Source organism: Eptesicus fuscus, chromosome 2 (genome assembly GCF_027574615.1).
Source record: "Eptesicus fuscus isolate TK198812 chromosome 2, DD_ASM_mEF_20220401, whole genome shotgun sequence".
NCBI lineage: Eukaryota > Metazoa > Chordata > Mammalia > Chiroptera > Vespertilionidae > Eptesicus > Eptesicus fuscus.
The window spans coordinates 71,580,113-71,604,928 of record NC_072474.1 but is presented as its reverse complement, the minus strand read 5'-3'; the positions used below and the strand labels follow the sequence as shown (position 1 = coordinate 71,604,928).

At 40.8% G+C, this 24,816-nt stretch overlaps 1 protein-coding gene across 4 annotated transcripts in view; it reads right to left on the bottom strand.

Moving 5' to 3' along the window:
- The window catches only part of ANKRD17 (ankyrin repeat domain 17), a 165,413-nt gene extending 146,943 nt beyond the window's left edge, over window positions 1-18,470 (bottom strand). For all 4 annotated transcript variants that reach the window (XM_054728424.1, XM_028133901.2, XM_008157463.3 and 1 more), the window contains exon 1: window positions 17,906-18,470. In XM_054728424.1, the coding sequence (XP_054584399.1) occupies window positions 17,906-18,325 (420 nt within the window). In that variant the 5' untranslated portion in view covers window positions 18,326-18,470. The remainder of the gene's footprint in view (window positions 1-17,905) is intronic.
- Window positions 18,471-24,816: the final 6,346 nt, after the last annotated feature.

Below are 24,816 nucleotides of genomic sequence, written 5' to 3'. Positions count from 1 at the left end.
GGTTAGCCTAGTTGCTGCATGAAAAATGAATGAAATATGGAGAGAGAGAAGAGCTAGGGCAAATTAGGAGGCTACTATGATACCAAGTAAGATAACAGCCTGGACTAGGGTAAGGACAGCCAAGATGGAGAGAAGTGGGAAATTTCAAGGTGTATTTTGAAGGTCTTATGTCCAATATCCTTTCCCTTCCCACTCCCCTACCTCACATTCTGGAAAAAAAAAAAAAAAAATTCTTTCTTTGGGAAACCATTCCATGAGGCCCAGGTGGAAATGACCTCTCCTAGACAGGGTGGGAAGATATGACCTAGACTAAATATGAGATGAGATGGATTGACTTCATAAAATAAGTCACAGGAATAAGTCTACAAAGAGCTGAGCAGAGCTGTTGAAGACAGGAAACATTAACGCCATCACTCATTCATAGGACTGCCAGGAGTCAGAGCCAAACTAAACAGCATGTAACACACAGCCTTAAGCAAAGCATCTTTTTCCTTAGTGACAGTGGCTGGTTCAGGAATGGACACATGACCCAAGCCAGGCCAATAAGAGTGTTTCAGAAGTGCAGAGTGACTTTTTTTCTTGTATTGATAGCAAAAAAAAACACCACACAATGTAATACTAGAATCACGTCAGCTTAAGACATTATCCCTCAATATCCACACTTCCCTTTCTTCCATTAAAACACTTCTCAAGCTCTGGCTGGGTATAATGGTCACAGAGCAAAACAAAGTCTTAGCTGTGCACATATAACTAAGTTCTGGCCAGTGTAATGTAACAAGAAGTGTTTTGGGGTTTTTTTCAATTTCTTGGTCAATTCCTTAAAAGGAAGCTCTCTGTGCTCACCTTTCTGTTTCTTATTTCACATGGGCTGTCTATTAGTTTGCTAGGACTGCCACACAAAATATCTCAGGCTAAGTGGCTTAAACAACAGAAATTTATTCTCATAGTTCTTGAGGTTAGAAGTCCAAAATCAAGGTGTCGCCAGGCTTGGTTTCTTCTGAGGACTCTCCTTTTGGCTTGCAGATTACCACCTTCTCAATATGTTCTTCACATGGCCTCGTCTCTGGTGTCCAAATTTCCTCTTATAAGGACACCTGTCAGATTGGATTAAGGCCCACCCATATCACCTGATTTAACCTTAATTACCTTTCAAACACTCTATCTCAATATTCAGTGACATTCTGAGATAACAGGGGTTAGGACTTCAACATGAATTTTGAGGGAACACAATTTGGCCCATAATAGCCTGAAAAATAGATGTGATACTGTTGAGCCATTGTAGACCTTGTAGATGAAGTTAACATCCTAAGGCAGAACTGTCCAAAAAGATTTCTGTGATGACAATGTTCTATATCTGCACCATCCAATATGGCAGTCAATAGCCACATAAGACTATTTCACTAAAATTAATTAAATTAAAAATCCAGACCCTCAGTTGTACTAGCCACATTTCAAGAGCTCAATAGCCATATGTGACTAATGGCTACTACACTGGACAGCACAAGTTAAGGGGTGATGTAACAAAACAGTAGAAACTTAGATCTACACGTGACCTGAAGACTATATCCCCAGAGCCGTTGTCGGCAAACTGCGGCTCACGAGCCATATGCGGCTCTTTGGCCCCTTGAGTGTGGCTCTTCCACAAAATACCACAGCCTGGGCAAGTCTATTTTGAAGAAGTGGCGTTAGAAGAAGTTTAAAAAATTTGGCTCTCAAAAGAAATTTCAATTGTTGTACTGTTGATATTTGGCTCTGCTGACTAATGAGTTTGCCGACCACTGCCCTAGGGTGATCATTCTTAGTGAGCCTAGTCCAACTCTTAAAGATAATGGGTTATTCCTAGCAAATTAGACTCCAAATAGCAGCTGAGTCTACAACTGCTCTCACTTCCTGGATCTTCCTTTCCTGACTGCCTATAGAGAACAGCATATGCCCATGGGTTCCAACCTGACTGAGATCTTCCCTTCCTGCGTTACAAATTTTGGACTTGCTTAGTCAGTCCCCAGAACTGTGTAAGCCAATTCCTTGTAATAAATCTCTTAATACGTATCTATCTATCATATTATAAATCTCCTTCTTCTTGTTCTGCTTCTTTCATTAAACCCTAACTGATACACTATTCAAGCCTATTATTTCAGATACCCTCAAGGTAGCCAGGTTATGGAGAGAGAGAAAGAGATTGAGAGAGAGAGAGAGAGAAACAGGCCTAGCACAAAGACTAGTAAGAGCGAGAATAACATTTTCAAAAATTATGACAAAAAGATATTGCTATAGTTATTGTCACATGGTACTGAAATAGAAATCTATGAAGCTTTTGAAAGTGTTTTACCACCAAACTATATTCCTGGCTTATGAAAACCTATGATTGAACTTTAACCCTGCAGCCCCTAAATCTATACTGAATGGTAGGAAGCTACAAAAGTTGTGCAATTTTTAGGGATGTCATATTTTTAAATGCCTACTACTTCAGATGTGGTAAAAGAAGATAACAGCCCTATCTGGTTTGGCTCAGTGGATAGTGCATCGGCTTGCAGACTAAAGGGTCCCAGGTTCGAGTCCAGTCAAGGGCATATGCCTGAGTTGTGGGCTCCATCCCCAGTGGGGGGGGGGGGGGGGGTGTGCAGGATGCAGCCGATCAATAATTCTCATCATTGATGTTTCTATCTCTCTCTCCCTTCCTCTCTGAAATCAATAAAAATATATTAAAAAAAAAAAAAAGAAGATAACAAGAAAGAATCACCTGAGAACAAAGCCAAGGCCACACATAATAGACAAAAGGGCAATTTCCCCCATAGAGCAAAAATCAGAGTTTAACCAAGTAACTTACACAGTTGCCAGGGCAAAGTATTCAGCCCAGATGGATTTCATTACTAATATGGACCATGACTGCTGTCTACCTTCTATTCTTCCCTTCTCCAAAGAAGCTTTTATTAACATTATCCTAATTCCTATTCACCACTCTACTACAATGGGTTGGGCAAAAGAGAGAGATATGTTGTTTATTATTTTACAGACTACTGAACTGAATTAGAATGAAAAGCATTATGTAGAGATTACTCACTTTGAGCTATATGAGTAACTGGATGGGACTTTGAATTGATTCTCTTGAGAAAGGAAGAGGATTGTGTTGCAAGGAAGGACTGTACAAATGTTGGGTGGCCAGTGGTTCAGGTTGGTACTCAAAAAGTAAGGTTTAAATTGGAGATTTTCAGTTGGGTCACCAGCAAATGCATGTATAAAGACAAGATTAGATAAAATCACCTAAGAAGTCAGCCCAGATACAAGACAGAAAAGGCCTAAGATTCAGCAAGGAGTTACTAAATACACAAAGGATATATAGTAAGAGAGTAGAAGGAAGCAAGAATTCCAACAAAAAGCAACTAGTAACACAGAAACAGGAGAGGGTGATATTAAAAAAGCAAAGAGAGTAGCACTTTTTAAGAGGCAAAAATGAATTTACAAAGTCAAATGCTACTGAAAAGAGTAAATAAGAAGTGAGCACAATAATTATTATACCCAAAAAGAAGTCCATGTATCTTTGGAAAATATTTCTAAAAGTTTCCTTTAAAAATATTGGGGTAGCCTGGCTGGCATGGCTCAGTGGTCACAGTTCGATTCCCCATTAGGGCACATGCCTGGGAGGAGGGCTCTATCCCCAGAGGTAGCCAATCAGTGATTCTCTCTCATCATTGGTCTTTTCATCTCTCTCTCCCTCTTCCTTCTTCTCCAAAATCAATTAAAAAAATTAAAATACTGGGGTAAAGGTCTCCAGAAGTCATCAAAGAATAATTCATTTGGTTATACAAAAATAAACATTTTTCTACATCATGAAAATACTGAAAACAGACAGAGAATATATGTAACAAATAGAACTGTGAAGAATATCCATAAATATAAATAACACCAACAAATCACTAAGAAAAAGGCAACTCTAATGGAATAAAGGATAAAACAGTAAATTTTCAAAAGAAAGCAAACTGAAAAACAAACATGAAAATTTACTCAATGTCAATAGTAATCAGAAAACTGAAAACAAAAACACTACTAGGTGTACCAGTTAATAATGCCGGATTTTGTAATCAATGGCAATAATTTCAAGAGAAACATCAAAAGTGCTTTATCCAAAGTAATGTCCATCGCTAGCTACACATTTCCCCCATCTTTCAGGTAATATGTGGATACCATCCCAATAGAACTTTTCTTGTTTTGAGGCAAACCATTCAGAGACCCAATTTTCCACTTCTTTGTACATTTTGAAGTGCTGCTCAGAAAGTGCATGTGCCATCAATCGGAACAAGTGGTAATCTGAAGGAGCAAAGTCTGGTGAATACGGCGGGTAGGTTACTTTCCAGGCAAGACCTTTTAACTATCTTTAACTGGTTTTGAAGTGTGTGATGGTGCGTTATCACGAAGCAAAATTACTTTGCTGTGTCTTCTGGCCCATTCTGGTCGTTTCACGATCAAAGCGTGGTTCAAATTGATTATTTGTTGTTGGTAGCAATAAGTATTAACGGTTTCACCTGGTTTTAGAAGCTCATAATACACCACACCTTCCTGATCCCACCAAATGAAGAGCACTGTCTTCTTTCCAAAGCGACTTGGCCTTGCAGTCGATGTTGATGGTTGACCTGGATCAACCCATGATTTTGTGCGTTTGGGATTCTCAAAATAAATCCACTTTTCATCGCCAGTCACAATTCAATGCAAAAAATGACTTTCTTTCCTGCTGTTGAAGCAACGTTTTACTGACGACTTTTCGGTTTTCCATTTGTCTTTTGTTCAGTTGATGTGGCACCCATTTTCCTTCCTTTAAAATCTTTCCTATTGCTTGGAAATGATCGGAAATTGTTTGCTGAGCAACGTTTAATCTTTCTGCAAGTTGTTCTTGAGTTTGACACGCATCTTCATCCAATAATGCTTGTAATTGTTGGTCTTCAAACTTTTTCAGTTGACCTGGACGTTTTTGTCTTTCACATAGAAAGCATCACTTTTAAAGCATTTAAACAAGCATTCAGAAGTATCTTGAGATGGAGCATGTTCACTATAAGCTTCCCGAAGTATACGATAACTTTTTCTTCCAAATAAAGTAACGAATTAAAACTTTCTGCAAATGCTCTTTTTTTTGGCATGAAATTCGACATTTTTAAGCGTAAAAATATCTATGATGTTAACACCTTCAGCAAATTTGACATATGAAATTTTGAAGCTTGCTGTCAATACAACAAAATAACATACATATCAAATTGCATATATATCAACACATGTGTAACTCCATCTACTGAAAAAAATCTGCATTATTAACTGGTACCTAGTATCTTTAAAAGATTTAAAAAACTAAGATGACTGATCATATCCAACAGCATTCTTACACACTTTTGATGGAAGTAAGACTTGGGAGTATTCCTCAAATTTAACATGTGCATAACCTCTGGTCCAGCAATTCCATTTCCAGAAATCCATCCCAAAGAAATGTTTTTATACTAAAAAATAATGTAAGAGAATGTTCAAAATTCAGCTTACATGTGCAAAACAATGTACTGAAAAACAAAACAAAACACATAAATGTCTATCAACATAAAAGATCAAACCCTGGCTAGCACTGCTCATTGTTAGAGTGTCCACCCTGAGAGTGGAGGTTTTGATTCCAGGTAAAGGGCATGTACTTGGGTTGCAGGTCTGATTCCCCGCTCCAGTAGGGGTGGTAGCCAGAGGCAACCAATCAATATGCAATTTGTCTTTCTCACATTGATGTTTCTCTCCTCCCTCTCACTCTCTCTAAAAATCAATGGAAAAAATATCCTTGGACAGGATTAACAAAACAAAAAAAGGTCAAGTATATTATGCACATTCATATTATGGAACATTCATAATAAGTTAGAATGAGGCAAATCCTAATGTACTCTCCTACACACACACACACACACACACACACACTTCCACCAAGAAAGCAGAACATTTGATATACACATACCTGTTAGCAGCATTTACACTGGGAGTGGGATAAAACCTTTTTGTATTAGAAGATTGTTTTTTAGAAGTATGAAAGCATTCATTAGTTTTTATAGTTGAATAAATATATAATCATTATCTGAAGGCTCGTCTCTTCAACCGATATATTTTGGGAATGCTCATCAATGAAATTCTTAGCAGACAAAACTTCTTTGTTAATCCTCACCCAAGGATATTTTTTTCCATTGATTTTGAGAGAGAGGGTAGAAGGGAGAAGAGACAGAGAGAAACATCGCGCACACACCCGACTGGAGCCAGGGATCAAGCCTGCAACTGAGGTACCTGCCCTTAACCAGAATCAAACCTGGGACCCTTCAGTCTAAGGGCCAACATTCCAACCACTGAGCCAAACTGGTTAGGGCAGCAGACAAAATTTCTAAGTGACAGTTCTGCTCTGTGTGATAACTTGATTAATACACCAAGAAAAAAGAAAAGACAATTTCAAACAATAATGATTAATTCTGGAGAGTAAGATTATAAGGTGATTTTTTTATTCTTTAGATCTTTTTTATCTTGTCAAATTTCCATAAATATGTATGTATAGTTTCTACAAGTATGTATGTTTAATTAATAATATTTAATTAATATTTAATAGGAACACTGTATTTAGAAATCTCATTTCAAAGCTATTTAACATTGTACCCTACCACTGTCCTTTAACTCAATTTCTCATATATTTTAACACATCTCTACCTGCAGCAACCACAAGTATACTAATATAGCTACCTCTTTAGTTACTACAAAATCTTCAGGGCAAAAATTAGAATAGATAATTCTTTGGTGTAATTTAGTTGTCAAGAACACTCTTGAGTATATCACATACAGACCTCATCTTAAAAAAAAAAAAAAACCAAAAATTATTGAGTATTCTAAAAGATACTCATAAAAAGATGTAAAGTGTACCCTACCAGTATTCTAAAACAGAAACAAATCAATCCTTGAGACCAATTTTAAAGACACACAGTTACACTGAAAACTAACATAGACTCCTAAGTAATTAATTATACAGGATTAAAATCACTTTCATAGTTTTAAATTATTATCGTGTTATCTCAACAAGACTTAAATTTTATAAAGCTAGGAATACTGTCTCATTTTCCTCAAATCCCTCATAATCTAAAGTGATTTTGCTGAATCTGAATAATGCTTCTTTAAAAAATTTAGTTAGAAAAGTATACTAATAGTGGCACTTCTAAAAATCATAAGAAAACAGAATTCCATCACTGTTCTAAGTTTTTATGTATATAAGTTTAAAAGTTTTACTAACTACAGCAGGCGTCCTCAAACTACGGCCCGCAGGCCACATGCGGGTGTTTCTGCTGTTTTGTTATTTTACTTCAAAATAAGATATGTGCAGTGTGCATAGGAATTTGTTCATAAGGTTTTTTTAAACTATAGTCCGGCCCTCCAACGATCTGAGGGACAGTGAACTGGCCCCCTGTTTAAAAAGTTTGAGGACCCCTGAACTACAGTATGCATAAAATCATTTAACTCAATACATAGAGCTATGACTTTAAATATAACTAACTTTTTCAAATTCATTGACAGGGAAATGACCGAGATTATGAACAGCCACACATAAGAAATAATCAATATTTATATCTGCCAAATAAAAGAATGAACACCTACATTGCATCTCGCACTAGTAGAAGCTATATAATCTGAGACTTTGCAACAGGACTATTTTTGTTAATAACCTGGAATAACAAATAAGAGGGAAACATGGCCTAGAGAACGGAGATAATAATGGAGTCAATGACTGAACTGGAAATACACCTGGTGCAACACAAACAAGACGACTTCCTTTTCTTCTCAGGTTTCATATTTAGGGTGATAGGAAAGAGGAAAAGAAAAATAGTACACCATGTTATTTATTCCAAATTCAAAACTGATGAAACCAATTTTTCCAAAGATCTGAACATTTCTCAATCAAAGGTTCTTTAATTAAAAGACAACCCATGCCCTGGCTGGTATGGCTAAGCAGTTAAAGAGCATCAGTTGGGCGTACCACATACCTGGGTTGCAGATTTGATCCCCTATGCGGAAGGCAACCATTTGATGTGTTTCTCTCACATCAATGTTTCTCTCTCTCTTCCCCTCCCTCCCTTCCACTCTCTCCGAATTAATTTTAGAATAGTTTTTTTTGTTTTATTATTATTATTTTTACTTATCTTTATTTTCTATTCTTTCTTTTTATTTTGGAGGGGGTGGGAGGATGATAAAAAAAAAAAAAAGATTAGATTAGACCCAATGACAGCTTAGGAAGGGATATGCCCTGGTAGAGATGCATAGCTATAGACAAGTTTCATAAAGTGTCATGTCTAGTCTGTGCTTTCAAAAAATCTCAAAAAAATGAGAAATAAGGAGTTCACTTAATTTCAAAACTGAAATATTCACTAACTAATACACCTCACATTTTTCTCCATGTTATGGTTCAGTTTGAGTAACTGATTAATTTGAACATTAATTACCTAGCAATCCTATAGAATAAAAGGCTAATATGCAAAGTGTCCCCTCAACCAGGAGTTTGACCAGCAGGCAGGCCGGCCAACCGCCCATGTCCCCTCCCCCTGGCCAGGCTGGCTGGACCCCACCCATGCACGAATTCATGCACCAGGCCTCTAATATATATCCTATCTAGTAAAGAGGGAATATGCTAATTGACCATCACTCCATCACAAAGATGGCTGCACCCACAGCTGAGACCAAGTTCCCACAAGGAGCCTTAACGAGCAATCAATAGGGACCTGAGGCTACGCCCTCCCCCACCCCTGTAGGGCTTGACAGGGGACCTCAGACCGCACCCCCTGCCCGGCAGGGCTTGATGGGGGACCTCAGGCCCTGCCCCCCGCCCCAGCACCAGGCCAGGGGACCTGAGGCTGCACCCCCCTGCCTGGCAGGGCTTAACAGGGGACCTCAGGCCATGCTCCCCACCCAGTAGGGCTTGATGGGGGACCTCAAGGTGCACCCCCAGTGCTGGGTCAGGGGAACTCAGGCTGCACCCCCCTGCCGGTGGGGCTTGACAGGGGACCTGAGGCTGCGCCCCGCCCCCCCACACCTGGTGAGGCTTGACGGGGGACCTAAAGGCATGCCCCCCACCCCGGTCTGGGCTGAGGGACCTCAGGATGTGCCTCCTATCCTGGCACCAGGCCAGGGGATCTGAAGCTATATCCCCTGCCCAGCAGGGCTTGACAAGGGTGAAACTGGCCAGGTCTGGATCTAGGCCAATGGGGGGGGGGGGGGGGTGTCCGGGTCTGCGTCACGTGATTTTGAGGCACATGTGGGTGGGCAGGGACTTGACTCTGGGTCCCATGGTGAGCCCCAGACTCTGACAGGAGGAAGGTTTTCATATACATTTTACTAATTTTCTTTCATCTCTGACACTTCTATTATAGAGAAAGGGCAAATAGCAATATTAAATTATCTCCTCTAATTAATCCCCTTTTAATGTGCACGAATTTCGTGCACCAGGCCGCTAGTCTCTATATATAAAAGTCTAAGCAACCAGAACAACCAGTCACTATGATGCACACTGACCACCAGGGGGCAGATGCTCAATGACGGAGCTGCCCCCTGGTGGTCAGTGTGCTCCCACAGCCAACCTCCACTGGCTGGCCAACCTCCCATGGTCCCTCCCACTGGCCCCAGGGCTGGGATGGGGAAGCGAGGGTTGGTGGCAGCGGATGCAGTCCCTTTCCCAGGGGGGCCGAGGGCCGGCTCCCTCCTTGCAGCCAGCAGCCAACCTCCCATGCCCCATTCCTCCCCCCCAGCTGGCAGGCCCCAATCAGCCCACCGCCTGCCCGCCCCGGCGGCAAGGGAAGAAGGGGGGGAGGCAGGAAACCACGCGGTGGTTGGGTGTCAACGATGGCGGCGGTGGCATCCAGCATCCGTTCCTTCCGCACCTGGCCCGGTGACCGTCACCTCCTCTCTGACCCAGCCCTGATCGGCCTGGCCCCCCATCAGCCCTGATCACCGGCCAGGCCTAGGGACCCCACTCGTGCATGAATTTCGTGCACCAGGCCTCTAGTAAGAACATAATTAAATATAACCTGTAGTCCTCCTTGTTCATGTTTTCCATCCCTAAACCTACAATCATTTGTAAACTATCTCTCTCTAGAAGCTCCCTAGTTTTAGTGGTCATTTTCATGGTACAACAGGCAGAAATATATATAATGTTTTATATAGCTGTATCATCACATTACTTAAATAAGGATTATGACATTTATTATCTCCAATATCTTATATAATCTTATTCAATATTATGCTTAACTTTTCCTTTAAAAGCATGCTTTGTTCCAGGCCATTTATCCAAAAAAGAACATTTTTTTTACCCAGAACTCAAAAAACCTATTTAAAATTTTCAATTTATTCCTAACAATCTTGTTATTCCCATAACCACAATTCAGTATGATCTATCTGCACACTTGGAGAGAGATTGCATCATATATCAAACTTGTTTTATAAAGAAACTAAGTAATACTGGCTCCAAAAAATATTCCTTAAGTATTGTGATTATCATATTTTTTTTCTACCTGACCCTCTTTTATTTATAGTTTCATCCAGAAGTAAATTTAAAATGTCAACTCTCTAAAAAACCAGGTAATGTTTATGAATTCTGTAAGATGACAGAAAGCAACCTCAGTTTTGCTTTCAATAATTATTCCTGTATTAATTTCGAATTTCATAGCATTCTTTGTGAAAATAAAATCCAACATGTTGCTTTCAATAATTAAAATCCCAAATTATAAATCAGGATAAATGATAACTATACTGCTCCACAATTCCACTTCCCCTCATGACTGTGTAAGAATAGTTAACAAAGACCCCCAAAAAAGTTAAGAAATTTACCACCACAAGTCAGGAAGGGTATTTTATTTCTGGATGGCAAGTGGATAAATGCAAAACTCTACTAGACAGGAAAAGTTCCAGGGATTTGAAGGGTATTCATATTTACCCATCACCTTCAATTCCCTAATGACTTGTTTTTTCCAAAAGGTGAAAGTTGAAAGTTGTTAGTCAGACTAAGCATAGTTTACCAAGGATAATGGTGCCCCCTACTGGTCCTAAAAAAAAACCATAAGTGGTACCAGCAGGTACTACTTCATATATCATTATATACCATTTTCATCTACGGTCAAGTTAAAAAATTATAAGGAAGTTCACTACATCCACATTCTCTAACACACTAAGTTATCTATCAGAATACTGTTGTATCTATCAAATACATTGCCTCAAGGACCTTAAAAAAAAATCCATCTCCTAGTCAACTGGATGCCAGTAGAAGTAGTCTAGTGAATAATCTAGTGAATTTCTGGGAGTCACATTATACTGACTTGATTATTATTCAACAATGAAAATTTTTACAATACCCCAATGAGGTTGGTGAGGTTTAACGATGACTAGAGTAAATTGAGTAAAGTCCAATTAAAACATCTGACAGAAGTCCACCATAAATAGCTGTAACCAAGTTTGGAACCTTAAGACTTGAGATCCTAAATATTTCCAGAGTATGTAAGTGGCTAAAGAAGAAACATTCATGAACTACTTCTACTTCATGAAAATGTAACAGAAGATGCTAAGACAAAGAATACACATGGTACAGTAACAGTAGGCGATATAAAGATGTATAAGACAAGGTTTCAGTCTTCAGATCGGATAGTCCATAGAAGAGAAGATGAAAACTGCTTCATTAATTAAAAGACAAAATATGACAGTCAGAGAAAGGTAAGTATCACATGATCTCACTCATATGTGGAATCTAATGAACCAAATAAACTGATGAACAAAATAAACCCAGAGACATAGAAGCATGAACAGACTGTTAAACCTCAGAGGGAAGGCAGGGGAGGGTGGGCAGGAAGAGATCAACCAATGAACTTGTATGCATATATGCATAATCAGTGGATACAGACAATGGGGTGGTGAGGGCCTGGAGGGGGCACTGGGAGAGATGGATCGGGCTGGAAGAGGTTAATGGGGAGAAAAGGGGAACCTATATAATACTTTCAACAATAAAGATTTAAAAAATTTTTTAAAAAGCCAAAATAGGAGAATTTAGGAGAAGAGAGTGTAGGTATAGGGCTAGTTTACCAGAAAAAAAAAAAAAAAGCTAAATATTTGACCCCCTACATCACAACACAAATAGACCTTCTTTGTTACCACATTACTTCAGAAGCAGTTTCCCAATTCCAAAATATCCACATAAATGCCTGCCTGGTTCCCCACTACCACTGCAGTGAGAATGTTTCAAAATAACATGGTGGGTGGGTGAGTAGGAGGGAGGGAGGGAGGGAGGGAAGGAGGGAGGGAGGGAAGGAGGGAAGGAGGGAAGGGACCATCACAGATTTCTAATGAAAGTTTTGCATACATACTATGAAGGTAAGGAAGAAAGGAAAAAAAAATAAGAACCTTCAACAAATCTTGTGTTTCATTTCAGGGTATTCACAGCCTATCAAAAACCCAAGAAACATCTCCTATTTAAAAAAGTATTTTTTAGCTTAATAAAGATAGACTTAAAAGTAAAAATCTTGAAAGGAAAGGAGAAGCAATAGGCTTCCTCTAGGGAGGGTAGTTATCACTATAAAATTTCATTATGATAACTTAATTCTAGATGGTGGGTATATGGATATATTTATTGGTACTTTTATCTATTTCTTTATCTCAATGAGTTTTTCAGAACAAAAAAAAAGGGAAAGAAAAACTCGGGATAGTCAATTTGTCTTCAGTGGTGGCCCTACTGCCAAAAAGTATATTACTCTATACTATCTAAATTTATCTTAACATTATCTGAAATGCCAATATCAAAGATGTGACTTTACACTCAACATACAGCATAACACACCAAGTAAATGAGTAAGTGAATGAGTGAATGAATGAATGAGCAAGCCTTGAATCAAACAGACATAGGTTAAGCCCCACTCTGCTATGTATTAGCTATGTGACACTAATGAAGTTACCTAAAGTCCTTCTAAACTAGTATCTTTGCCTCTAAAATAAATATCCCCTCCCAACATTTGTATACATCTGAAACATATACATATATCCAGTTAATATCATGCTTATACCTCCCCAAACCTATATTTAATCATTGGTACATTTTCATGTCAATGAGTCTTAAAAGTTTTGCTCACCATTGCTTACCCAGTATAGCAAAATGCCTGGCTTGTAGGAACTCCACTTACTGAATAATGAAACAAATATGATGACACCTATTTCATAGGGTAATGGTGAAAATGAAATGAGAATATATGAAAGCTGTATTAACTCATTTAAATCTCATAGCAATGCTGTAAGACAGGATCTACTATTATTGCCATTTACATACAAGAAAAATGAGGGGGAGAGAGTTTAAGTATCTTGCCCAAGATCTAGGTGGATGGATAAAGGATTTGAATACAAGCTCTAGGGCATGCTCTTAACCATTATGTTAGACTTGACACACAATAGGCACTGAATAAGTAATAGTTTTTATTATGTTTTTTAAATGTATATACACTGAGTGGCCAGATTATTATGATCTCTGAATGCATAATAATCTGGCCACTCAGTGTATATCCTATATAATAAAAGGCTAATATGCAAATTGTCCCCTCGACCAGGAGTTCGACCAGTAGGCAGGCCAGTCAACCGCCCATGTCACCTCCCACTGGCCAGGCTGGCTGGACCCCACCCATGCATGAATTCATGCACCGGGCCTCTATAAATATATATATATATATATATTGAGTGGACAGATTATTATGTGTTCAGAGATCATAATAATCTGGCCACTCAGTGTATATCTAGATGGCTTAAGGTACTCATCAGAAATTCAATAATCAACGTCTATTAGTTTAACTGGCTTTCCCCCTAATAACTATGGAAATCCAAACTCCAACGATTTGGCAGTCCTTGGATCCAAGAAGGAAAAAACACTATTTTTTCTCTTGGTTTCCTAAATGAATTAATGGAAAATGTTTATCAAGTATTGTGCTTAAACAGAATAGGAGACAAGGTAATTATGACACCACAACTAATGCTTCAAAGAGCTTTAACATCTAGTTTACAAATACTGCTTCTTCAATTAATAGATGAATATGGGAAACAAGCAAGCCTCTCAACTCTACCTCTTTCATGTCAATAAAGATTGTCCAAAATACTTTGGAAAGTCAGTACTAATTTATTTACTGGTTTCCTTTGTCTAAAATTTCTTCACTAGGTTTGTTCCTTAAATTTAAAGCCTTAAGTTACCTATAAAAATATATGGAATCCTGACCAACTTCTGTTAAATTTACATTTTAGGCACACGAAAATGTTATGTTTGTACATGAGTCCTACTTTAAAAATATATGTTTTTTATTTATTTCAGAGAGAGGAAGGAAGGGAGAGAGAAATAGAAACATCAATAATGAGAGATAATTATTGATCATCCCTCCTGCATGTCTTCTCCTGGGGATCAAGCCTGCAACCCCCAGCATGTACCCTGACTGGGAATCAAACCGTGACCTCCTGGTTCATAGGTCAACGCTCATCCACTGAGCAACACCAGCAATACCATGAGTCCTACTTTTAACGGCAAAATTTTCCTGTTTGAATTCTGCTTTAGCAAACACTGATGCAATTCAATTACATTTTAAAATGCATTCAGTAGAATGCAATGTTATGTTTTAAAAATATGTTTTTAATGATTTCAGAGAGAGGAAGGGAGAGAGAGGGACAGAAATAGAAACATCAATGAAGAGAGAGAATCACTGATTGTCTGCCTCCCGCACACCAGGCAGGTTTCCTGATGGGGATTGGTGTGTGACCTTCTGGTTCATAGATAGATGCTCAACCACTGAGCCATACCAGCTGGGCACATGCAATGTTATTTCTGAAATGGACTATCAACACTTGCCATTTCAACATGTTTCTCTTTGTAATATTAGAGTTAGAAATTTAACTTAGTCTACTAATTTGAAAAGAAGTGCATCACAGCAATATGGAAAACAGAAATGTATTTCCTAACATAAAAGCTGTTAGGAAATACATTTCTGTTTTCCATATTGGTCAGTTACCCACTGAAAGACAAGATAATTACACCTATTTCCATTTTTGATCTAAGGTTTTGTATCAAATGGGGAGGGAAGAGGAAGAGCTCTTGGTCTTATGTTTTTGTTTCCAGGTATATCCAAAGTTACACCAATTACCTAAAATATAATTATTCTATTCTGAAATGCTGAACAGAAAATCCCATTTCAATAACCTGTTTTAACATTTAATAAGAATTAGATACTTTTTCTTCGACACTCAAATAAAGCTATTTCCATTGCACTGCCTCTCCTTCCAACTTTTCCTCTTTCAGCAGACAGAATATACATCTAGCATTTCTTTATAGCAAATGTAGTTATGTTATCCTCCACCTTTTCAAATTAAATACCCCAAAACCATAACTTTTTATATTCCTCTTTAACCTTGTGATGATTTTTAATGGAACGATAATCTCAAGAATCATGTTATCCACTTTTTTCACTATGTAGCTAATAACATAATGAATTCGAAAAAGGACTTAAATACAAGTATTAGCCACAAAATTTCCTAGCACTAGAAATTTAAACTTCTGTCGATATGTCAATAAAATGATAATGAAGTGAAAAACATTGCACAAGTGATCCATTTAGCTTATAACATATAGTGACCATGAGGTTTATTTCTTTATTTAGGTCAAGGATGGAGGCAGCTGTAGACATACTGTACTCCTTTCTGTCTGCTCATCCCTCATCATGTATCTCTATAGATTAATGGTTGCACTTTCTTACATTTATCTTTTGACTCACTGTCATAACAAATGGCAAACCAACTATACAGAACAAAGTAAATTAAAAATAAACATACTCCTCTAATTGATAAAATTCAACATATACCCATTCCTGTGTTTTTTAAAGGAAAACCTACCTAACTCACAAAATAAGCACACCTACAAACTTAAGACTTTTCTATTTGATGTAAGAGATAACTCAAAGTTTTGCTTATCAGATCAAAATCCAATGGACTAAACTACCTAGGTATGTGAGGTTTGCAGCATAATATTCCAGTAAGTAATGCATTCAACTTGACAATGAGTTCCAAACCAGAGCTTGATATTTTGTTAGAGAATTTAAAATCTTAACATTGGTATTTTACCCACAATTACATGATTGTGTTACCATGCAATTCACTGCTTATTTTTTGAAAGAGGTCAGGAAGGGAATACAAAGAAGTTGCAAAAAGTGTCTGAACCATTAGAAAACTTTGATTTGTATTTTTGCTACTACCCACCACAATCAGTTTCCTCTAAGCCTTGTTTCTTAATCAATAAGAGTTGAACTAGGTTTCTCTAAAATGTTTCTCATCCCTGTGAAGAACCATGCAACTGAAAGTTCTACCTACTATAATAGATTTTATTGAAAACAGGATCCCATCACATCCCTCTTTTCAATGTTCCAAATGCAGCCTGAACAACAACTATCCTGAAACATCCAACTAGGTCAATACAATATCTATCAATACAAATCAATCCATAGAATTCAACAGGTTAGTGGAATAGCAGGAAATGTCCATCTCTTTGGTACACATACTTGAACTATTACTTCTCTACTTATATAACGTCATCCTGTCTGAGGTAAAAGAGAAACTGGTCTTCTACTAATAGACAAGTCTCAAGCTCTTTAAAGGGTATTTCTCTATTTGAACAGCATCCAAGATTCAATAATGCAATTTTCAGAAAAAACAGCCTTGCACCAAGTTAAGCTCTATGTTTGCAAAACAGAATAATTGGCAAGTGGTATTTCTAGACAATTCAGTTGTTCTCTCATAACTAAATTTATAACCAGACTTGAAAGCTGTTTTCCTTCAGCTGCCTTAAATTACAACTTCTTTACTCATATCAAAATTTCCTAGCTTCCATTTCAGAGAGTGCACAAGAGTTACAAAAAGAAAAGAAAAAAGAAAAGAAAACCTGCTAACCAGTAAGGCTAACCCTTAAGTTTGTTGTCAGCATGGTATGTTTTACTGAACTTTGGGGTTACACGGCCTCCTGTGAAGAACGAGGTCCTGCAACGCCGCCTGTCTGTGGACCCAGGAAAAATTACAAACAGTTATGAAACCAGATCACTAGGACAAACCAAGAGGCCTTCCTATTCCAACTCACCACAACCAAGCCTGGCTCCAAGTAGGCACTTTAGTTGCCCCATATCATCTGGAAAACATAACCTAATTCTTCCTCACTAAGGAAGCACTTGAAGAGGTAATGTGAATGCACAATGCAAGCATCAAATGTACTTTTCATCCTCTGCATTTTACATAAATGTATATGGACATAAGATCAGTTTATGCAAAAGCCTTGAAATATGGAGGAAGTGAAGGTTACTTCGGCAGCCACAATTACGAAAAAAACCTGTGGCAGAATATGGAAAAGTACAGCCTCTCACGTGCCTCTCACATACACAAACACAACTCTAAATCCATTACAAGCTTACCTCCCCCCCAAAACTGCTCCTCGAGCCTCACAATGGGGAGAAATTTACCAACTTCCAGTCATTCCCCCAGAGACTCGCCTATCCATCATCTTCCTCCTGCAGGTTTGCTCCCGCCCCCGCCCCAGGCCGACCCCACCGGGTGTTGCCAATAGGGAATCTAACCAATTTTTCCCATCCCAGGGTAATGAACTGTTCCCTAACTCCGTGGACTCTGAGGTCCTCCCACCCCCACGTGTCAGCTACCCTCCCCCACAGCCCCACACCTCACGATTTAGGCCGGGGAAAGAAAGAGGGCAGGGGAAGCCTGGTCCCCTAAGATAAATCAACCCGCAGGAATCTGTCCCACCGCAAGTGCCCTCCCACCTTCGGCCCCTACCCTTTACGGTCCCTTCCTCCCTCCTCCCTCGAAAGCAGGCCCTTGCCTCAGAAACCTCCTCCTCTTCGTCGTCGTCGTCCTCTTCTTCCTCGCTGTTGTTGCTGCTGGTGCCGCCGCCGCCTCCGCCGCCGCCGCCGCCGCCGCTGTTGTCGCTGTCGCTGCTGCTTTCGCTGCTGCTGGGGGGTCGGCAAGTCCGGTTTCGCTTGGCCTTGTGGTGCTGCTGCTGCTGCTGCGGCGGCGGCGGCTTCTTCTTGAGGAGCAGGTCGCAGACTCGCACCATCCCACGAGGAGAAGAGGCCGAGCGAGCCCCGCCGCCGCCGCCGCCGACCTCCGCCGCCGCCGCCGCCGCCGCGGGGGGGCCCGCCACAGCCGCCGCCGCCGCCGCCGCCGCCGGGGGGCTCCCTTCTCCTTCAGCAGCAGCCGCCGCTGCCGCCGCCGCCGCCACCGGAACCGTCGCCTTCTCCATCCCCAGGGAAAGAGGGAGGGCGCGGACGGGGGAGGGGCGTGGGGGCTACGCTCTACCGCGACTTCGGCTGCACCGGGGCCAACACAGCGCTCGGTGCCGCCTCCGCCGCCACCGCCTCGGTCACCTCTACTGCCGCCGCCGCCGCCGCCGCTCCGCCAGCTCTCACCTCGTCTCGCGATACTAAGGGCGGGGAGCCTGGCGAAGGGAGGGAGGAGAGAGCGTAAGGGAGCAAGGAGGGCGGGGGGGCGGTGAGACGTACAGGAAGACCCGGGTGTCGGGACACTCGGAGGAGAGGAGACTACCGTGCAGCGAGGGCAGCGCGCCTCGGACGACTTCCGAAGGGGGACAGAGCGGGGCCGCGGACACTGCCGTGGCGCCCGCGAGTGCCCCAGTTTCTTCTCTCTCCTCGCTGTTTCCCTCACTCCCTGCACTCAGCCGTCCCGTCTTCCTTCCCCACTTGAGCCCTGAACGCCGCCGCGGGCGGAAGTATTCGTGACGCCATCAGCCGGCGCCCGGACGGTGGCGCGCGCGTGGACGAAAGGGAGATTTCAAGGGCCAGTGCCCGGCTTCCCCCGGGCTGGCTGCGCCTCGGCGTGTGGCCCGGGCTGCGAGGAGCGGCTCCCGGCCGGGTCGGCGCTGGGGCGGAAGCGCGGTCCAGACACTGGGTTAGCGGGAGGCCCGGACCTCCAGATCCGGGAGATGGGGCCTCGTTTTGCACTGTTGTGCACAGTTTCGTTCCTGCCTCCTTCCCCTCCCCCCCCCCCCCCCCCCCCCCCCCGCCACTCGCGGCCAAATCGTAAGTTAGCGCTTTGGCTCTTGAGAGATGGCACTGGGGTAAGGGAGAGAGCCCTCTTTGCCTGGTTTAAGTCTCGGGCCACACTTCCTGAACCTGAGTTTACGCTTGTGTAATATGGAGGAGTTCGATTAGGTGATGTGTGATCACGACAAAGCTGAAAGTTCCAAAGGGGAGAAGAAAACAAGATCGATCGGGGCCAGACTTTGCAGACGATTCACGGGAGGACCCCCGGTTTAGTGCTTCCACCCTTCACCGAGTCAGCTTTTCCCTGTGAAGGGTGCATCATAAACACTCAACCGTGTCCCTGCACCTCTTTGAAGGAATATTGTGATGGGGGTTGTGAGGTTATGGTTGGTGTCTAAAGAACCTCCAGGACTTTCGAAATAATGGCGTGGTTTATTAAACACGGAATTACCGTTTTCTGATCCAGTAAAAGCACAGTGGCATAAGGTAAATGAAGCAAACATCAAAGGCAGATGTACTGGCACAAGATAAGTATGTCTCAGCTGACATAGTTGTCATCTTAAGACTGCTAAGTTTAGCAATTTTTTGGAGTTTTTTTTTTTTTTCTTTTTAACATTAGCATACCGAATGAAATGTGGGCAGTTGCCAGTCACTGTATAGAGTACTATGGCAGAATTGGCAATGACTGAATCAGTCCATTCAAGCAAAAATTCATCATGTGCCTACTGTGTGGATAGTTTAGGAAATCAAAGTTGGCTTCCAGAGGCTTTATAGTGTAATGAGTGCTATAGTAAGTTTACGCACCAAGTACTAACCATCTGCCTGTTCCTCTCCTACAGCGGTAGCTGAGTTCCTATGCAAAACAGTAGGGAACATTGTTTATCTTACCACTACAAATTTAAGTTCTATTAACCTCAGCTGGATTTCTCCCTCCTACTTTGCATATCCTTCAGCACCTTTATCTCCCTTCCCACCAGAATACTTTTTACAGTCTTTAAATTCTGGCCATATTGCATTATATGACTTTACTTCAAACTTTACAAGAAAATTAATGGTGTTAGGCACAAACTCCTTCAATTTTCCAAATGCTAGAAAATTAGATACTTCTTTGCTTTTCTCCAGTATCAGAGGAATGAGATACTCCCCGTTCTTATGTCAGATGAATTATTCATCTGTTCCCTGGTTCCATTCCATCTTTCTCTTCCATTTATTATCTTTCTGTCTTTAATCTTCCACATTTCTGGTTCCACTCGATTTCCTTCACAGTCAGGCTTTAAAAAATACTCTACATTCAATGTCTCTTTTTGCTATCTGAATTTCATTCTTAATTCTAAATTCTGTACATATTACGCTATCAAAAATACTCTCTTTAAAGTAATGCCATTATTTAAAAGAAAATGAGTTATTGCTCTTTTATATAGCAGTGAAATTATCTTGGTGGCACTAGTAGGATGAGGTCAAACTTAATAGATTGGAGTGACTTTCTGTTATTTTTATCTAGCATTTTTTTTCTTTTTAGAACCTTGTGACAGAGACTAGACCAGACATTCATGATACTTATTTCTTCTTCCTGGATATACAGCTAGAATAAATTTCCCAATTTTCCTTGCCATGTGGTTGACTTTTAGTCAACGAAATATGAATGGACATGATATGCTTATTTCCAGGCTTAATAGGGTCCTCCCTTTCCCGTCATCTTTCTCCATCAGATTGAAGCTAATGAGTATGGAAACCTTGAAAACTATATGTTGGAGATGTCGGAGCCAGAAGAGAGAAGGAGCATATGTGACTAAATCACTACTTGGAAGACAACCACATCCAAAATTAGAAAACACTCCTTTTGGACTTCTTATAGGAGAGAAAATTAAGATTTGAGAATTTATATCTTACAAGAACTAGAATGACCATAACTAATCCAGAAATTGGTATCAGAAGTGGGGTACTTCTAAGACAATTACCTAAAATATGTTGTATTGTTTTAGTGATGATACAGCAGATGTTAAAGAACTGATATCAGAGGCTGGAAGAAGGAAACCCATGCTTTGCAGTGGCAAAATAATTGGTAAAACTGTTACCTGTGATAATTGGAAAGCATAACACCTATCTATTGAGGCTGTAGTCCAGAGGAAATAGTTCAAAGTTATAGTGTATTTTGAATTTTACTTTTAGATAGATTTTACTAAAGAGATAAGCTTTGGAAATAATTACAGAAATTAAAGTGCATAAGAAATTTGGAAGGATTAGTAAAGATGACATTTTCTAGACCTCAAATGGTAAAAAAAAATGAAACGAAAAGGCCTTGAGTACAATTTCTTTTAAGATTTAGTTCTGGATCAAAGATCAAATGAAAGCTTTGGCCTTCCCATCCAAGATCATTATGTTGGCTGGGATGATGTTTTAGAGAAATTGACATGGGCAAGGAAGCAAAGAAGTAATTCAGTTTTGGCAATTATGTAAGAAAGAACTTTGGGAGTAATTACAAGAAGCAAATCTATATATAAAAGGCTAATATGCAAAGTGTCCCCTCTGGAGTTCGACCAGGAGTTTGATTGCTTGCTATGACATGCACTGACCACCAGGGGAAGGCACGGAACGAAGGAAGGCCCCGGCTGGCAGCGGGAAGGCCCCAGTCAGCCCTGATCCCTGGCCAGGCCTAGGGACCTCACCCGTGCATGAATTTCATGCACTGGGCCTCTAGTATATCATAAGACTTAATTTCTGAAGGAATTTTATTACTAATCAAATCATGAACCTGGTCCTGGCTGCTATTGCCTGGCCTATGCACCAAAGGGTTGTGGGTTGGATTCCCAGTCAAGGGCATGCACCTGGGTTGCAGGTTTGATCCCAGCCCCAGTAGGGGCACGTGTGGGAGACAACCAATCAATGTGTCTCACATTGATGTTTCTCTTTCTCTCTCCCTCCTTCCTTCCGGTCTCTCTAAAAAATCCATGGGAAAAAATATCCTCGGGTGAGGATTAACCCCCTCCCCAAAAAAATCATGAACTTGGTTCAAATAGTGTTCAGTTGTTAAACAGCAAGGCAACTGTTCAACCCCAAACTTGCATAAGTAGGAAATAAATGCTTTACAGCTCCCCGATACCTAAATGGGATGTGGCCATGGGAAATGATGGACAAAGAACATTTCAGAGGCTAGTATCAGGTCCGTACAGGCACAGAGAATCACAAGGGAGTTCCAAAGACTAGATTGAGGTCTCATCAAAACCTCCTCTACCCTTGAGGGAAATGCCTGTGAAATATTTCATCATTGCTGTTCATGTGTATTGCCTAGTGTCACATTTTTCTCTTTTCTAAATGAGCATTTTGTAGTTACCTGCCCATCATCATTGTGTTTCCTGGCAATGGGGTGATATGAGAGAGAACTTTTCTTTAGTTCATAGGTTTCATCTGAACCTAATGAAGATGACTGCATTACCTGAACATCTAGATTTTAGCCCAGCTGGTGTGGCTTAGTGACTGAACATCGAACCAGGAGGTCACAGTTTGATTCCTGGTCAACATGCCCAGGTTGCGGGCTCAATCCCCAGTGGAGGTGTGCAGGAGGCAGCGATCAATGATTCTCATCATTGATGTTTCTATCTCTTCCTCTCTCTCTGAAATCAATAAAAACATTTTTTTTTAATCTAGACTTTAAGCCTGACTTAGTGGCTTGGTAGAACTTTAGATTGGTGTGGGATGTGTTCTATGTATATGAAGAAGGGGAAATAAATAGTGATCATAATTGTGGACTCTTGTAGTCACTACATTCTTTTTCTGGGCACACATTCTATTTCTCAACCTCCCTTGCAATTGAGCTAACTAGTAAGATGTGCCAATTAGGTTCTAATTAACTAGAAATATGAGTAGAAGTAATGTGTTCCTATTGCAGCTCTGGTCCATAAAAGTATCACATGAGAAGTCCTCCAAGATCTCCCCATTCCCTACAACTTGAGGAAGATGAACACATTTGTATAGGAAGCCATGCATTGAAGATGGTGAAACCACAATGTAGGACTCAGGTTTCCTGAATCATTCATTACTTGGAGGATAGCTGCCTGCCTGTTAGGAATACTTATATTAGCATTCATATGCATTCTTTTGTGTTAAGCCACTGAGATGAGAGTTTATTCTAATACTAGAGGCCTGGTGCACAGCATTAGTGCACTTGGTGGTGGTGGTGGGGGGGGGGGGTTGTGCCCTCTTGCAGTCCAGGACCCCTCGGGGGATGTCCACCTGCCAGCTTAGGCCCGATCCCCCTTGGCCTAAGCCGGTAGTCAGATATCCCTCTCACAGTCGGGGATCCCTCGCTCCTTACTGCCCGCCTGCAGCGGAGGTGGGAGCAGCACTTCCCCCTGTGGGAGTGCACTGACCACCAGGGGGCAGCTCCTGCATTGAGCATCTGCCCCCTGGTGGTCAGTGTGCATCATAGCAACCCATCATTCTGCTGTTTGGTCGATTTGCATATTAGGGTTTTATTACATAGGGTAGACCTACCTTTCTTTCCCTGGGTGCAACCATCTATTACCTAGTCTTAACTCCCATACCACAGGGTGGGCCCATGAATCAGGCCAGCCAAAGTACCCTATTCCTCAATTATAATGATTGGTTCAGGAATGGGCAGGTTAATTAACAAAACGAAGCCAATCAGAGACAGTCTCATCATTTGGGCTAGCACTGTTGAGAGAAAAAAAAAAAAAAACCTCCCTCTGGAATTAAGCAAAAACTTCAACTGTGGCTTTGCCCAGCATGTGGAGTGAACTTGCTTGAGAATGAAATTATTAGAAGAAAATGGAAGCAGTCTCAATGGTATTGGAGGAGAAAAGAGTCCATGATTTGAGATATATTTTCTGGCTCTTAGAGTTGAAACCCTATGGAGTAAGGGATAGATATAGGCAGGAAGACTTCAGAATTCAAAAACAGGGAGCTTATGGCTTGTACCCAGAGTTCCACCTGGAAATTTGCCTAATGCAACAACAATCAAGTAGAAATGGCAGCATAATATGGTTAAGCTGAGAGGATCAGGCAGCATTGAAAACCACTCCTGTGTCTTACTTGACTACAGTGGGCTAAAAGGGAAATACGGAATTTCTTAGGAGGTTTATAAGTGTGATTCACAGTAAGAGCCCAATTGCTTTCCGGGGGTTTGCTGCAATACAGGATGGTGAAAACTCATGGCAGAGGCTATGGAATGAATCCATAGGTTGGATAAAGGATCCTATTGAGAGGACACTAACATCCCTCTAAGTTCTGAGCTAAGGGTAGAGGGAAAACGGCACTTTGAGAATAGATTGCAAGTTGTAGCAACAATGGACCTTTCAGCAACAAATTGAGATAGCATGCTGACCAGATGCCCCTCCATCAATGCCATGATGGTGAAGAACTTACCCTTAGCAACCAGATAAAATCTTACTAGTAGGTAAAAAGAGCCTAATAATACCTTAAACTTAAAATTCTCTGAACTTGAATCCAAAATTGATGTGAATTTCAAAACAGATTGTTAAACTGAAAGAGAGTACGAAATCTCAAAATAGCAAGGTTTGGATTTTTATTCCTGGCAAGTACATAAAATTGTTCCAATGTCAACAAAGATGCGCTGAAATGCAGAACTGGTGAGTCTAGGTGGGATGCACAGTAATAAAAACCCCTTGGTCCTTGGCAATATTTACTGTGTTGTAGCAAGCAAGCAAGCAACCCGTTTAATTTTAGGTCTTAGACAATGACTATATCAAGATTG